The sequence below is a fragment of the Neodiprion pinetum genome, chromosome 4 (assembly GCF_021155775.2).
Source record: "Neodiprion pinetum isolate iyNeoPine1 chromosome 4, iyNeoPine1.2, whole genome shotgun sequence".
Taxonomy (NCBI): domain Eukaryota; kingdom Metazoa; phylum Arthropoda; class Insecta; order Hymenoptera; family Diprionidae; genus Neodiprion; species Neodiprion pinetum.
Window position 1 is genome coordinate 17,414,748 of NC_060235.2, and position 16,529 is coordinate 17,431,276.

Below are 16,529 nucleotides of genomic sequence, written 5' to 3' on the forward strand. Positions count from 1 at the left end.
CGCTCGGCCCGAAAAGACCGAGTTTGCCTCCTTGTTACGCAAGATACCATTTCCGATTTGAGAGCTTAAAAAACGTGAAGATTCGTTAAAATTAGAAAAAGTGATTTTCGACTGAAACCAAATAACCCAATACTTTTCTTATATCACCAAAAATAAGGAAAAGTGAAACGATTAAGAATAGATGCGAATGACCGAAAATAGTCCATTACGTAACGAGTATGGATATGGCGTTTTGACGAAATGTGAGGAACACGCGAGTCAAAAAACCTTATCCATACGATTTTCGACCCGCATTTTTTATCGCGAGAACCAGGAAATCACGACGAAGTCACGGTTTTGAGGTTTGAGTGGTAAAAAAATTATTAAAAGAAGGAAGAAGATGTATGCAACCGCATATTACCTGTTTGCGTGTCAATTAACGAAGTTGAAATATGTCAAGATAGTTCTTTCGACTTTGCGTTTTATCGTACTTCTTTCTCCTCCTCATTTTTACACGCTTATTTTTGTTAAACAGTTAAACCGGTTTTTATCGTATAATTACCTATACTCATTGCGGTGCAGGTCTTGTGAACGCCAACTCGTAATTGCATGCATATTATATCTATAAATGTGCATTCGAAGGATGGCAAGGCAAAACGGTGTAAATGCCATCATTACGATTGTATCAGGAAAGCAAAAAAACTGTCCCGAAATTTGAATAATTAATTTAACAAATGATTCATAAGTACTTTTCAGAGTTTTTCAAACTCTTTCAAATGGACTATACCCCGATTCAATGTAGCAATCCACCTTCGAAAAAATTACTGGTGAATATCGATTATTTTCGCCACCAGTGTAAGTCCGTGGCTCGTGCAAACGTTTTTTTTAAACTTTGGATAAAGTTTGAAAACCTAATCAAGATTTTGAAATTGCAAGACAGATGTAAATCGAAAGCTTGAACTCCAACGAATAAGATCCGGTTGCAAGCTTTCAAATATTACGAGGCAAAATAGCGGGCTAAGGAGGGACCGGAAACGGTGTAATTACCAAAATGGATATAATTGGCTAAGAAAATGGTCAAATTTTAATAAAAAACCAGTAGAGCGGTATAGTAACTCAATTTTATTGAATTAAATTCTGATAGCACAGTCAGTCCTGCGGATAGCTGAAATGGAGCATATATCAGTAAGGTGCTTTTTTTCTCATTTGTGACATTATTAAGCGATTTTGCGAACTTTGAACCGACTGGGACCCACACAAGGTCAAGGCTGATCGGTGACAAAGCCCAATTCACATCTGTTTCGTAATGTCAATATCGTAATTGTGTTTTTAATCAGTATCAGAAGTAAAAGTCAAAAAGTTGCCACGAACTGCGGACTTACACTGGCACGGAAGAAATCGATTTTCGTCATTCATTTTCTCGAAAACGAATTGCCATGTTAAATCGGGGTTTGTACGATTTGAAAAAGCTTGAAAAACTCTAAAAAGTACTACTTAATTTTCGTTTCAAATTAATCAATCAAATTTGGTACAATTTTTTGTTCCCCTGAAAAATAATACACCGTTTTTCCGTACCACCCTTCGTTTCAATAAATTTATATTGTACGTTACGATCAATTTTTTACTTTCAGGATTTTAGATTAAGAAATGAAAACATGAATAAAAATATAAATCAAAGTTCTTCAAGTATATTATAATTCTACAACTGTGTTCGAAATTGTTTCATTCCTTTCCAGTTTTATTTGTTTTTATTTTATTTTTTTTATTGTTCTTCCCCCCGATGATAAGAGAATCGCGTCCAATAATGTATCGGATACAAGACGCGAACATGTGTGCACATGGATTACACATCCCTCGCGATCGCCTCTGTATCTGTTTTGCGCAAGGATGACCGTTCGTGGGTGGTGAATCGGTGTCCTATAAAAGCCCAGGAGCACACGAACCCCTCGCAGTCGGTCCTCGGTTAACTATGCGTTCGGTGGCAGCATTTTTTTATTTATTTATCTGCTTTTTCTAATTACTTAATTTGAAAACAACTCCGTTTCTGACGATCAAAAACGATGGAGAAAAAAAAACTGATTTCACTTAATCCCACAAAATATAAAGCAATTAACGTTGTACACAAGTATTATTACGTGAAATGATAATTTGAAAGACTGTTTAATATTTTTCTATACAAAAATCGCGATTTTATTAATAGGTATATATTTTGTTTCGAGCGCGATTTTCATTCGATGATCAGATACTGGTATAAAATTGCTCAATCAACATCACGATCAGAGTTCGAAGAATCTTTCTGAATTCTATATTGAATAGGATAATATGTAATAATGATAATTATAATTATAATAATAGTAATAATGATAATAATAACAACAACAGCAACGATAACCGTAAAAATGTACATATTTTTGTAAGTGAAACAATTTTATTATCGCATAAACAACGATCGGTGAAGTACCCGTGGTAATTATTTTATAAGTAGAGATTCGAAACGCGTGGAAAAGAAGCGAAGCCAAAAAAAATTTAAAAAACGATATTTCGAAAGAAAAAAATGATTATAAGGTTATATTCGTCGAACTGTGAGGCGGAATTCCGTGCGCTGCGTGCGAAATATATTGAGAAGCCTTTCAATTGAATACGCGTGTACCTGTATATCGATGATGAAAAATTTGTGAATTTCGTCTGTTCGAAATGTATATTTCTTTACACCGAAAAAACAGCTGGAGTCAAAAATTCATTCGGATAAAATTTTTGAAACCGAAGAGTTCAAAACCGCGGATCTTACCGATTGCACGAATAGAATTAATCGATCAACGAAAGGTAGTATTTTTGTTTCTGAATATTTTGTCGAAGACTGTTTGAATAATAATAATTGCGAGACGATGATAATCCAGTATTGATTGATCTCACAATCAGTTAAGATCTGACAAATTAAGAATACTTCTCTTTCTTCTTCGTTTCCGTTCTTTATATTCATTTTTCCACCGTTATACCGACTATTTTCAACCACACGTAGATTTTTCGAGAAGAACCTGTCTCGCTGGAAACACCTTCGTCGGGCATAAGCAATATCGTTGTTTATCTTAAACGTCACCCTAAGGAAACCATGAAAAACTTATTCCGTCATCTGAAGGGCTGCTCTTCGAGAAATCGAAGAATACCGAAACCCCCGGGAGGAGGAATTGGAGTTTTTCCAGCACGCCGAGGAAGCGACTAGCAGACAAATGAAAAGGAAAGAGAGCTAGGATAAATAACGAAAGATTAAAAACCGGCAAACTTCAAAGAACGGGTCGATTTTTGATTGATTCGATACTATACAAACGCATTGGCTGAATTGTTTTTTTTTTTTTTTTTTTTTTTGAGGAACAGAGACTGCCCTATTAGAACTCGCGAATTGGAGAAGGCTGAAGTTAGTAACGTTAACGTAACGAAACATCATAGAAAAAAAGGTTGACTATACAATTTTAGAACGACTTTCAAGTAGTTGACTTTTCAAACTATGAACATGTTTCCTTTGCTATTATTTGCTAGCTGAATTGCAGACAATCTTAAGCGTCCAATTAACGATTTTTTCTCAACATGCATCGTTAAAGTAACGTTACCAACTTCATAGTCATGATACTGGTAACTCGAAGAATTCGCAACCTCTCTGCGTTCCAGATTAAGGAGGGGAAGAAAAGCTGCAAGGATGTTTCTAATCACGAGCAGACGGTCGATGAGGTCCGGATTTTCCGGATGCGGCGGGTTCGAGATGACTGCTTGGATATGGATAGGATGCACCGTTGCAACCCTCGTGACGTCGCAGCAGAACTTCTACACGAACGGGAGATACGGAAAACGGCAGGACCCTGAACAAGGTGAGGCACGTTCGGGGTTTCGAAACACGGCCAAAGACGGGATGCCTTTACGGTCGTTGGCCTTTGTTTTCGAACGTCAGTGATGTAGGGCCCAAATTTATAGGCAGGCTTAATTACCGGGCACTGCATTCTGCGCTCCACTTGCAGGGGTCAACTTACCCGCCACCTCTAACTATCTCCTCCTCTCTGAATTCGTCCTTTGACTCCGCGGAAATTTGACAAACTGTTAATTTGCCCGAGGTTTTACCGGATTCTTCGAATCGCCGGATTTGAAATTTAAAAATGACCAAAAATAATCGACTTTTGATTAAATCGATTATTTTCCCTCACAATCGGTTTTTGTTTTTCACTCCTATGAACGACGCAATACAATATCAATATATGTGATTAAAGTATCAATTATTATCATTGTCTTACTTACTAAGTATCTATTTGATACAGTATGTGAAAGATGAATGAATATTTTTACCTGAAATTGAAAAATGTTTTGAACGAAACTATAAATAATCAAAAAAAACTTTTCCGCTATTAAGACTACATACTGAAATTTACGAAATTTTGGTTTCATTTGCACCGTTTCAAGAAAATTCGAAATAATCTATTACTCGATTCATTTTTATCGATTCAATCGAGTCGTATTCCATTATTTTTTTGGACTGGATGAATCGATGCGCTGATTATTTTTAACTTAGTGGCACTAGCTAGAGTTTCAGGCTCACCAATTTTTCCCGTTTCGACTTTTGGGACTGATTAAAAACGCCTTCTGTTTTAATTGCGGAAAGTAATAAAATGAAAGTTCAAAAGGTGTGACTGCACCGAATAGATTTCAATTTAGGTCACAGATCAATGTCGAAAACGATTACAAGGCCACGAACTTCAAACTTTACGTTCTAGATCTCTGACACCGCTTAAGGTTGCATAAAAAGTTATGAAAAGGAAAAAAAACTTTTAAAAACTCTCCAGCAATATTATTTAGGTGAACACGAATAATACAACATCTCTATTATGTAACGGGATATGAATCTGACGCCGAGCAAATTCGAAAAACGTGAGCTAAGAAATCATCAATTTTCGAAAACATTTTTATCTGATGTTTTTGACTCAATTTTGAAAACGATTAATTGGTATTTTTGACCCGATTCTGATGTTCCGGAGCTCTTTTTTCATCACTCATCAAATCCCGAAAAATTATCCGAACAAAATTTATGAAATCTTGCAATATAGCAGAGTTATAACGCGGAAAAGAATATCCGTTGCACCGTATTCGAACATATATTTTGATCCACTCCGAAGATAACTACTTGTAAAAATGTCAAAACATTCTCGGGATATCTCTATGCTGGACTAAGTAGGCCCATAAAAATTACAATCGGATCAAAAACACGAGAATTTAATCATTTTGACCGTTGTGATTACACAGGCCTGAGAAATATAACGTATAATTTCCCCCTCAAGTAAAAATACTTTTTTTTAGATATTTAGGTATGTTGAACTAAAACATAGAACAAGTTTTTTTGCAGCACATCAAAATTCATTTTTATGGAAGAAAAAAATAAAATGAATATAAAACTGAATATTTGGGTATAAAATTAACAGCATTAGGTTCAAACAAGACTTAAGAGACTAGATAAATCAAACAGACTCATTTTCTCTTGTATTGACGATTCGGTTCATCTCATCATTGAACAGGAGTGTTGAAGAAAGAAACAGATATCACAACTTTATTTGAATTATCTAGTCTCGTCTTGTTTGAATCTAATGCTGTTAATTTTATACCTAAACATTCAGTTTTATATTCCTTTTTTTTCATATAAATAATTATAAAATGCATAAAAATAAATCTCGATCTGTTGCAGAGAAACTAGCGCTACATTTTAGTTGAACATACCTAAATACTTAAAAAAACAAGCATTATTACTTGAGGGGGAAATTAAAAGTTATATTTCGCAGGCCAGTGTTATAAATCCTTTCCTCAAATTATCGACACCTGAAGTTTGCGTTGTTCTTGGCCTGCAGATTCATTTCTATTATGTGATAGGGACCGTTGTTTAACTCCAGTTCACCATCACTGGGGCAAACAACGTCGATGGATTTTTTTAAACGGTGTTGTCACCTTTTCTAACTATTGATTGATTGTGAGACCTACGGCCCACTGATCCTCAAACCATCCCAATTTTCGGCCGTTTCAGCGTCTTCCTTCTGGTCGGGGAGCAGATATGGTCGGAGCGGGGTTTCCGGTGCCGACAAGGAGAAGATCGAGGAAGCGGGTAAGGACATGGAAGTCTCGCCTCGGACGGACAGGTTCTTCCTGGGAAGCCGTTATGGGAAAAGGACCTTCTCTAACGACGAGCGGGTCGACTCGCTAAAACACTTCAAAACAACCCTGGACTTCCTGATATCCGTCGACCGGCAGACAACCGAGAAGGAGCAGCTAAAGGTCCTCAGTCAGCAGCTGAGTGAGTAGGATTTGGTTCTGAAAATAGTGGCAGTTAATTTTTCGAACAAATACCCATAATGTTTCCGTAGAGCTCAGTTCGAATATTATGTGAGTAAATTGTGATCTTTTTTTCTCTATCCCAAAATTTGCAATCTTGAGAAATTACTCGGAATTTTCAGAAGACAATGAAAACGTCGTAGCGATCGGATCGGGCGAAAATTTATCCTTATCCGTGGATAATTTATACCGCCCTCGAACAGCCAGAGACGAGAAGATGATCGGATTCGTCTGCCTCTACACAGGGATCGGAAATCTCTACCGCTGTTCTCACAGGTATAATTATTTCCATTTTCTTTCTTCCTCTGTATCCAAAAATACTCGTCGTGACCGTCGTCTGGCCGAATGGGAATTATTATCGTCACCCTAAGTTACGGGATTTACTACTTTTCTCGTCGCCTCAATTATAACAATGAAGATACATTTGAGAGACGGAAAACCGGCGCGGTAAGCAACAACGGGGAGACAAAAACATTTTATATATATATATATATATATATATATATATATATATATATATATATGTACGTATCTGCGACGGTCATAATTCCGCGTTTGAGATATTAACCAGAGTTCTCGTGTCGACAGCTGTTTATTGGAAACGCAATTACTTGCGATATTTTAATCGAATCAGCACCTCGCTATTTTGGTACGTCTCACATATGTAACGTGATCGCAATTATTTCGCGAATTTCTTCATTTTTTTTTTTTTTGCTCTAATATTTTTATGTCGAATTCAATTATCTGCATTCTTTCCTCGTTTTTTATTTCTTCCTTCAGCACGCTTTCGACACAACCGCCGTAGCCCGAGACGAGATAAAAAGCCGCGTTTGCGACAGAGATAAAAATGTGGAACACGCGGCGAACAATTAAAAATCATCGAAGCGTTTCTCAAACGTGAATATTATGAATAAACGACATATGTTCGCGGCATGTTTTAACCACCGAGCGCAACGTGTAATCCGCGATGATAATCAACGATCCGTTTCTTTTTCCACGTATGCGTAATACAGATGCATGAGGTACATGAGAATATTTGGAAAGTGCACGTTTTAAATTTAATTACAGATACGAATTATCGCTACTAACTAGAAACAACTGTTGGTGTTTGTTTGTTTTTTCTAGGCGAAGCAATGCGACCCAAGGATCATCGAATTGATCAGGAAACCCAAGGCCGAAAATTTCACTTTCGTTAAAAATGATTTCTTTTTTTTCTTGTTTCAATATAAATTTTAAAACTTACCGATTAACGGGATTTACGGAAGAAGCAATAGCAAACTATTTCAAACAGGAGTGGCCAAAACTCTGGCACATTTTATTGATATACGCTTTTCAGTCGGCATTGATTAAACGACAATTGACTAAATTATTTTGAAGTTTTAATATCTTATGAAGAAACAGTCATCTCTGCTGTAGGATGACTTTACGTCTTATAATTTGAACAAATTCATCGCAATTATCGGATCGCGGTCTTTCGTCGATCCCGTGAGTCAAAAAATCTTACATAACATTATTAAAAAGCTACATGAAGAAATCATTTGCTATGAAATTAATTTATTTTTCCATCGACTTATTGTAAGTAATGTCTGTTTAATTTTAATGTTTACATACGCGAGTTCTATCTTTCGAATTGTATGTGGTCTTGAGCTAATAGGCTGGATGTTCGAGACGACGAAAAAAGCGCGAGAATGCCTCTTTTTTTTGTTTCGATTGTCACTAACACAGATTCTCTTCCTTCTGTTATTAAAACAAGAATAAATATTAAACTACAACTGTCTTCTACCCGTTACTTTCATCACAATTGCCTGTTCTCCTTATTTAATTTTTTTTTTTTTTTTTCTATTAGCACAGCAACGATATAAATCGAGCAAAATAGTAATGATATTTCAGCACTTGGCCTTGAATATCAAAGCGTTTTTCGTTCCAGCTCTCTTACTGTCTTCCAAATTTACATTAGAACATAGTGAACCTGGTTTATTACAAAATCGTGATTTGTTTATTTCCTACATTATTTTACAGCTTCTCTTTTGGAGTTCCTCAAACCCCGGCACCATCATTGTATAGATACCCGTATCATTGAAATTCGTTTCTTCTTATATCAAGGTGTCCTCGGATCGTATGTATTCACCGATATCTGCCTGGTGGAAACAAATTGTCGAAATTGGGTCGGCGTGCTTACAGTCAGCGGTGCTTTTTGCCGCAACACCGAATCCCTAAAAATATTGAACATTGTAGTTGAATCGGCATTAAATCCTTGTTAGATAATGGCCTCTTTGATCAATACACTCACCAATGGCAAGTCATTCATCGAATAAACAACGACACCCTGATACTGCGCAGTGTTTTCAGTTATCCTGCCCAAACCAGATTTCGCGACATGGTGTCCGTAGAGAAACTGCTGCTCGGCGGAAGGTTTTAGCCAAATTTTATACTGGAATTAAAGAGAGGTGACGGATGAGTGCCGAGTTACGTTTTAGCGATAGCAGCAACAATTGCGTGAGACTTATTTGCATACTTGCGCGTATGGAGCGAGGTAGTGTAGAGCGGTAATGTGCATCTTGAATTTACCCGACTTAGTAAACCTTCCAAAGCACGTTCCAAAGCTGATTAGATTCTCTGGTGCGACAGTACTGGCGAGGGACAATATCTTTTCGGAAACGTAATATACCTTCTCCTTTTGCTCTCGAAAGCAATATGTGCCATCTGGTCGATCTATCAGAAGTTTCAGGTTTCCACCGATACTGCAAAGCAATTACAAAGTGTTTATTACCACGTTTAGATTTACTTTCGGATCAAAGTAAGTAAATATTTAAATCGTTGCTGTTCTACCTAACCTCAAAATCGAATTACTTCACTTACTACTTAGTTAACTTTTCGAAGACAAGCTTCGTTCTTTCCTCTGACAAGCGCTTCATCGTATATTCAACTGTACAGTTTAAAAAATTTTTATTTTATCGAACTTTCAACGTAATTGTGAGGATGAAAACTTAAGACAACGCACGTGTCGCGTCTTCACTCTGCTTGTTGTCACGCTTTTGGCATTATGCGAAGCGATTTGCCAACCTGCGTCCCTGCATCTATGCAACTCTGACCAAATACTACACCGTTCCCGATGATAAACCATTCGCGCCTGGTTTTAGGCAACTTTGACTACACAGTTCACAGACGTTTAACGCCTAGTTGTATGCAATTTCAACTAAACGGTTCGCAATCACTTTACGCCGTTGTTGTCGGTGAATACAACCAACGTTACATCAAATTTTCATCATTTGATTTTCAACCGAAATGATTTTTCAAATTTCAAACCCCTGATAACGCTACAGTAGATAAATATAAACCAAGCCCCAGTAAACGCGTTTATAATGTAAAATTGATGTTATTCAACATCATGCTTTACATAAGATGTGCCACTTAAATGAGTCGTATTGCCTCATTAATGATTATAGAAACAATGTCAACTTGACGTCACCATGATCCTCCTGATGTCAATTTGTCATAACGCTAAAGTAATAAGGACGGTTAATTTTTTTATTTGTAACTATAACTTTAAATATCACTTTGTGATGACATATACCTGACATCATGAAGATATAATGTAGTGAAATGAGATACAGATGTATAATACATTATAGAAATATACTATACACTTATAACTCAAATGTAGAAATACATAACAGAATTATTTGGTGACTTCTACATATGAAACTTGAAATGTTGCACCATCTACGAGAAAGGATATCATGAATAAGACTCTATAAATAACTCATTAAAAAAAACAATTCTTCTGTAAAACTACATTTGGAAGATGGACTTGATTTTTCAAAGTTAAAATATAAAGAATGGAAAGTTTTTTATCAATTGAATTGTTTTATTCTTGATTAATAAATGACAAGAGTTTCTTTTCAACTTTGATATTTTCACACATTTCTTCGTTGGAAATATTTCACCGGAGTATACAAAGTCATACGCGGACATATCTGACTGTATGTATGAATATTTGATGTCTTATTGAAATTTTCTGATATGGACATATATTGAAATATCAGAGCATATATTTCTATATCAGGTCATATCAAACCATATCAGAAAATTATATGAGCCTATCAGACTATATATGGGCTCATCAGAAATTTGTTTCACGGGGATATAGTAAAGCTGACGTCCCTGTGATGTAACCGTTATGGCAAATTATTCTTAATAATTAAACATTTCGATATAAAAGAAAAAATTTGGATTGTTTTTCTTTAGTTTAAATAAAATTGCTAAATATATATAATAAACATTTTAATGGCTACATTTCTTACGTCAAATGATTAAACATTATTCGATTTGCAATATCAAAAAATTAATTCTACGCTGGAATTTCAAGATTCTTCGAAAAAAATGAATAAATTCTTTTTTTTTTTTGGTTCCTCGAGAGACAATACGAAAGAAAATATTACATTTTACGTAATATGATTTCATTGTTACGTCAAATATACGTAGAAAAATGACGTCAGTATTATATCATGGCGTTATGTAAATATTATATATCATTTAAACCATTTTGTGAGATCAAATTAAGTCACTTTTTAAGTCAGTATAATGTGAAAATGATATATAATTTTGCAATCATATCCTAGTCGCAAAGGATGGCACTATTATATCAAATTTACGTAAAATTTCGTTACCTATTCCTATGACCTATTCATAATGTAAAATCAAGGTCATGTGTTCACTCGAACGTATATTTGCACGAGATGTATCCGCAGCATTCTGTTCCTAGAATTCTCACAGATTTGTCTCCAAATCATGACCGTCAATCCTTTCATCATATTCAATGCATTTCACTAGTTCGATTTGTTTCGTATACTTTACTATCTGTAATTTTAATACTAATTGTTAGTCTTGTTGTCATGTTCTTCTTCTTTTATTATTTGATTATTAAGACACAGGTCATGAAAAATAAATCAGTAGTAAGTCCGTAGATCCAAGAGAAATAACGATGTCTTTATTACTATCAGAGGCATTATATCTATATAGTATGATTTGGATCATTTAGAATGGTTTCACTGCTGTGTCAAACGCACTTCCCCACAGCGTTATTCCGTATTTTATTATTGATTGCAGTGTACAAGTGCGTAGTATACCTGTATCATCATTTGGGTTCCCCTGAATAGTTTCGAAACCAGAGGCTTACGACTCATCTACAAGTTTGGGACACGTGATGAGGTGTGGAAATTAAACTGAAAAACAGTTTTCATGTAAGCACACAATTGAACTCTTTGAACGTAGATAGTTTTTTAATTATCAGCAATGCTTGCAATTTCATCATCAAACTAATTTGGTTTCATGCCAAATGCTTATGAAAAATTCATTTATGCTTGTAGATTTTCTACATTTTCATGTTTATCCAGCTAACCGATTAAGCGTTTTCGCTGGCTAATTGTTTCAGCTAGCTAACTTTAACCTAGTGGCTACGCGCGGCCAGAGATTAAGAACCACTGACGCTCACGTGCGTTCATCCGGCAAGCAGTAAACGCTAGCACGAAAATTCAAAACACACCAAACTATAAACTTTTTCTTCACATGCGATAGCATATCAATTCTCGTTATCTGATATATTATGATTATGGTTGACACCTTTTTTTCATTTCGATTTAAAACCAGGTACGGTTAGCATAAACGCTTATGTTCGTCGAGTCCGGTAAAACTCATGACAGCCTACAACGTAGCAGTTGAAAATTTTACAGAATATTTCCCAGACGGACAGAAGCTCAAACCAATTGGATATTGGCCGGTAATAGGATGTTATAAGTCGTTAAAAATTCGGAAACTTCAATTTTTTACATAAAAAGTCAAAAGTCAGCTACAACTTCCATACGTACATGACTTGGGGGTGAAGTATTCCACAGAATATTCTTCAGATGTACAAGCTCTTGAGTAGATCCAAGTTTTTCAACGCCCAGAGAATATTCTTTAGAATATTTAAGCCCCAAGTCGCGCGCTGTCATGAGTTTCACCGAATTCGACGAAAATAAGCGTTTACCCTAACCGTATCCGGTTTTCAATCGAAATGAAAAAAAAGCATCTACTATCATCATAATATTTCAGACAGGGAGAATTGATATGCTATCACATGTGAAGAAAACGTGTATAGTTTGGCGTGATTTGAATTTTCGTGCTAGCGTTTTATTACTGATTACCGGGTGTCCGCGCGGGAGGTTCAGTGGTTCTCAATCCCAGGCCGCGCTCTACCGCTAGATCCGATCGCCAGTTTCAGCGACTTGTGACTGTCTTGGCCGACTTAAGTTGGCTAAATCGTGCAATACGAAACTTTATAGATGACTGGGCATATAAATAGAGCACCCACGGTTCGTATATAATTACGCATATCACAGGAACCTTTTGAACTTAAGATCTGTTTGCTACCCAAAATTACTCAACAAGCACGCTTATCTACACGCTTGTTCATTAGTTGGTCATTTCTTCCAATGCAGAGCTTGATGATTAGTCAAGACCGTGGGAGAAAATGACTGATAATTGCTTAGTATATCCCATATATAAGTATTGGTGTACCCCATATGTATAGATAGGAATACGTAGTTACCAGCGGCAACAGTGTTTCTAGCCATTCTTATTTCGTAGTCCGTCGGAGATAGCCACCAATTCCATCTTCAAAGTCAAACTATTTAGCCTGTTCGGATAAAGAATAATAAAGTAAGTTAATTCTCTTTATATTACTACATTCAATTTACAAATACCTCGTAGATCGAATCGTCTAATGCTAATAGTACAATGTACAGTACGTATAACATAGTCAAGATAAACGTGAACATATTTTCGGGAACGACTCAGCGATTGAGTCAAACCAGCTGGTCTATCTTACTAGCTTGCACGTTTAGTAGGTATGGACACTGATTAGAAGTTCCATAAAAGACGAAAATAAGTTACTGACTCATACAAATCACCCATTGTATCGGCAGCTCTAATGATATTTATTGTTAGATGGTAGTTAACGATAGTTTCACGCACTTTATAACTTGGAAATTTTACTGAAATATACTTGGCACAATTTTTAAAAGAAAAATCAATACTCTAAACCACTTATATCAAGTGTACAAACTAACAGTTAACTGTTTTCATATCAACAACAGGTAATAATATGGACGTACAGAAAAAGGGGTGGTTCAGCGAAGTTCACGATCTTTGGCCAGGAATTACATTGTCCTTAGAAATAAACAATGTCTTGTACAAGCGAAGATCCAAATACCAAGACATTCTAGTAGTTGAAACGTGAGTTGCCGATCAGCAGGCTGTAACCACCGAATTTGTAATACAGTCAATTGATTGTTCGATGTACTTCAACATTATTATGGTATCTCTTCAACAGAAAGGCTCATGGTAAGATGTTGGTTCTGGACGGGGTCATCCAATGCACGGAAAGAGACGAGTTTTCGTACCAGGAAAGCATCGCCTTTCTGCCACTTTGCTCGCATCCAAATCCGGAGAACGTGAGTAAAACGGCTCCAGGTGCATTGCAGGCAAATTACTATCAAGGAGAAATTTTTAAACGCAGTTCTTTTCTTTATCCAGGTTTTGATAATCGGCGGAGGCGACGGCGGCGTAGCTCGCGAGGTCGCCAAGCATCCTGGTGTCAAGCGGATAACGCAAGTGGAGATCGACGAGTATGTCCTGGAGGCAACAAGGCTGCATTTGCCCTTCATGAGCATCGGGCTGAGCGATCCGAAGGTCGATCTCCAGGTCGGCGATGGGTTTCAGTACATGAAAAACCACACCAACGAGTTCGACGTCATTATCACCGATAGCTGCGATCCCGTGGGTCAGCAATTGTCGCCCTCTATAATTGGCGTCTCGCGTTATGCAGGGAGACAGATAATCTTACACAAATGTGATACTCTTTTGAGCCCTTCAAAAAGTGACGCAATAACGCGAGATGGCATTCATTGGTTAAGACCAAAATTATTCAAGAAAAGCCAGACCTATCAAAGATTTTTTGTCCATTTACACAAGATTTGGGACTTTTTTGGCCAATTTTGAGTATTTCTGGCTAATATTTCTGTAGGCATTTGTCGTAGGTCAAATCTGTATCCATATTCTTGTTCCTTGGACAATTTTACATTATGAAACCGATTTTCAGCCACTTAGTACAAAAAAAAACCTCTGCGTAATCGAAAATACCCAAATTCAAATGAAAAATGTGAAAAAAAACAACGAAAAATGGGTAACATGCCCACAAAAAATCAGTCAAATTAGAGGGAGTGGACGACAAGTCCGGCTTTTCTTACGTAATTTTGCTCCAACTGTTTGCGAAATTCGAACTGCATTCCTACAATCTCCGTACCAGTTTTTATTCTTTTTCAGGACCCGCGACGTGCCTTTTCGAAGAGTCGTACTTCCGACTAATGAGGACGGCTCTCAAACCCGGAGGAATAATTTGCAGCCAATCGGGAACGGCCTGGGCTAACCTGGACCACGTGAGCCAAACGTTGAGTAATTGTCGGTCCATGTTTCCGGTCGCTTCTTACTGCATCGTCTCTGTCCCAACTTACCCTACAGGACAAATCGGGTTCGTCCTGGGCAGCCTAAATACAGTGGGTGTACTTTTTTTCCATTATTTTCATCGCGTGTCTGCATCATGCAATCTGAACGAAAATTATACACACTTGTAAACATTCGTTACATACTTACGCAGCTAATAAATGAACAAGAATGATAAATAGACGGTCATACAATCATATAGAAAACTTCGCCTTGGCATTATTCAGCTTGTTAACGTACAATGAATATTAATGAATGACGATCATAGATCATAACGGATGAAATGCTGGAGGGTGATGCAATTGTAAGGAATTTCGTCGAGAATATTTACATGTGTTGAAACTTTTCTTTTTAATTCCTTGCAATAAATGCGCGTAAAATAATGCTTTTCTATTGTAACTTTCAGAGCACGGATTTCAAGGAACCAGTACAAAAATTCAGCGAAAAAGAACTGGACGATATGAAAATACGATATTACAGCGCCGATGTTCACCGTGCTGCTTTTGTACTGCCGAGATTCGTCGCCAAAGAGCTACTAATCGATAATAAAATTTTATCTTAGAATGAATTATCTACGCATTATCAACTGCTGTTTTTTCAAAAATTCTTTGTGTGCGTGTAACACGCAACCGTCCCGAATTGTATTTAATTTTTTAATATAAAATATATTCGCTGTCAGTAGTTTTTCGTAGTTACTTTATTTTTCTTCTTTGAACTCATAAAATGATGATTAGTGTAAATTATATATTTAATGTTAGAAGTGTTTTAATATTGTTTAGCTTTAATGTATAAATAAATACAATATTCTTAATGGCGATTGATTGTGATAACATTCCTGGACGACAATATAATGCATCTATGTATATTTGTGATAAATCTTGTGCGGTTGTATCGAAGAAAAAGAAAGTAAAATAATAACTATCAAATTACAGCCTAAATTCTGGATTGTCGGGAAAAAATGCTCACGAGTGTATTACAACAATTGGTAAGAGGCCAGGCATAAGCAGTAAATAGATCTTGTATATGATAATTACTGACGATTTAAATTACATTTACTTTGTATGGTTATTATCTTTATCATCTCTTGTCAAGATTTATGCTGTTGCTGTTTTTGAAATAATTTGACGTCATCGATTGACGAATTTTCGACTGTTTCATTCTCTTTCAAATCTCCTTTTATTTCTCCCTAATGTATTACTAGCCATTAAATTTGTCCTTAAAATATATTTTCAATATATATATATTCTTTTCATCATAGTAAAACACTTAATTTTTGGTATGGTTAGACTTAGATGTAACAAGGGTTATCTTACAATGTATACATATACTATATGTATCGGTGTATACTGAATTAAAAATATCTGAACCGTCGTATATTTTGAAGAAAAATAGAAGAAAAAATCAAAGGATTATGTAAAGTTGAAGGAGTAAAAGAGAATTAAGAAAAAGGAACAGACAGTGATAGAGAAAAAAAGAATTGACAAACTCAGACTAAAATTAATAATTCAAATAAATCATGTTAACATTGGCTAGTCAGTGGATCGAGTATCGATCGGATCTCAGCCAAAAAATTAATATAATTAAATGATATGTTACTTCTCTTGTTAATTCAACTTAAAATTAACATAAATGCTTATTCGTAAATAAATTGTTGG

At 36.0% G+C, this 16,529-nt stretch overlaps 3 protein-coding genes across 4 annotated transcripts; 2 read left to right on the forward strand and 1 right to left on the reverse strand.

The window, feature by feature from the left end:
- The first annotated feature begins 292 nt into the window (after window positions 1–292).
- LOC124216140 (uncharacterized) lies at window positions 293–8,002 on the forward strand. Its single transcript, XM_046620309.2, has 5 exons — window positions 293–350; window positions 3,643–3,839; window positions 6,029–6,295; window positions 6,456–6,609; window positions 7,459–8,002. Exons 2-5 carry the CDS (start codon window positions 3,671–3,673, stop codon window positions 7,490–7,492), a joined length of 624 nt encoding a protein of 207 aa, XP_046476265.1. The 5' UTR covers window positions 293–350; window positions 3,643–3,670; the 3' UTR covers window positions 7,493–8,002.
- A 304-nt stretch (window positions 8,003–8,306) lies between these two features.
- LOC124216141 (60S ribosome subunit biogenesis protein NIP7 homolog) lies at window positions 8,307–9,383 on the reverse strand. The gene is made up of 4 exons (XM_046620310.2): window positions 9,193–9,383; window positions 8,849–9,074; window positions 8,624–8,764; window positions 8,307–8,546 (listed from the first exon to the last, which is right to left on the reverse strand). The coding sequence occupies exons 1-4, from the start codon at window positions 9,246–9,248 to the stop codon at window positions 8,427–8,429; spliced, it is 543 nt and encodes a 180-aa protein (XP_046476266.1). The 5' UTR covers window positions 9,249–9,383; the 3' UTR covers window positions 8,307–8,426.
- A 3,218-nt stretch (window positions 9,384–12,601) lies between these two features.
- Window positions 12,602–16,431, forward strand: SpdS (Spermidine Synthase). 2 transcript variants are annotated; one of them, XM_046624869.2, is made up of 7 exons: window positions 12,602–12,686; window positions 12,961–13,032; window positions 13,470–13,608; window positions 13,706–13,826; window positions 13,909–14,155; window positions 14,698–14,927; window positions 15,281–16,431. In XM_046624869.2, exons 3-7 carry the CDS (start codon window positions 13,478–13,480, stop codon window positions 15,434–15,436), a joined length of 885 nt encoding a protein of 294 aa, XP_046480825.1. In that variant the 5' UTR covers window positions 12,602–12,686; window positions 12,961–13,032; window positions 13,470–13,477; the 3' UTR covers window positions 15,437–16,431. The 2 variants fall into 2 exon arrangements, with proteins under 2 accessions (XP_046480825.1, XP_046480824.1); XM_046624868.2 differs by lacking the exon at window positions 12,602–12,686 and having other exon boundaries at window positions 12,801–13,032.
- Window positions 16,432–16,529: the final 98 nt, after the last annotated feature.

Bases quoted from the DNA above. Each gene is read 5' to 3' on its own strand.
- LOC124216140 (XM_046620309.2), top strand. From the start codon at position 3,671: ATGTTTCTAATCACGAGCAGACGGTCGATGAGGTCCGGATTTTCCGGA. The intron at 3,840-6,028 runs GTGAGGCACGTT...CGGCCGTTTCAG, and splicing joins ACGGCAGGACCCTGAACAAG to CGTCTTCCTTCTGGTCGGGG. The intron at 6,610-7,458 runs GTATAATTATTT...TGTTTTTTCTAG, and splicing joins CTCTACCGCTGTTCTCACAG to GCGAAGCAATGCGACCCAAG.
- LOC124216141 (XM_046620310.2), bottom strand. From the start codon at position 9,248: ATGAAGCGCTTGTCAGAGGAAAGAACGAAGCTTGTCTTCGAAAAGTTA. The intron at 8,765-8,848 runs GTATGCAAATAA...CTTTAATTCCAG, and splicing joins ACCTCGCTCCATACGCGCAA to TATAAAATTTGGCTAAAACC. The intron at 8,547-8,623 runs GTGAGTGTATTG...CAATATTTTTAG, and splicing joins CGATGAATGACTTGCCATTG to GGATTCGGTGTTGCGGCAAA.
- SpdS (XM_046624869.2), top strand. From the start codon at position 13,478: ATGGACGTACAGAAAAAGGGGTGGTTCAGCGAAGTTCACGATCTTTGG. The intron at 13,609-13,705 runs GTGAGTTGCCGA...TCTCTTCAACAG, and splicing joins GACATTCTAGTAGTTGAAAC to AAAGGCTCATGGTAAGATGT. The intron at 14,156-14,697 runs GTCAGCAATTGT...ATTCTTTTTCAG, and splicing joins CGATAGCTGCGATCCCGTGG to GACCCGCGACGTGCCTTTTC.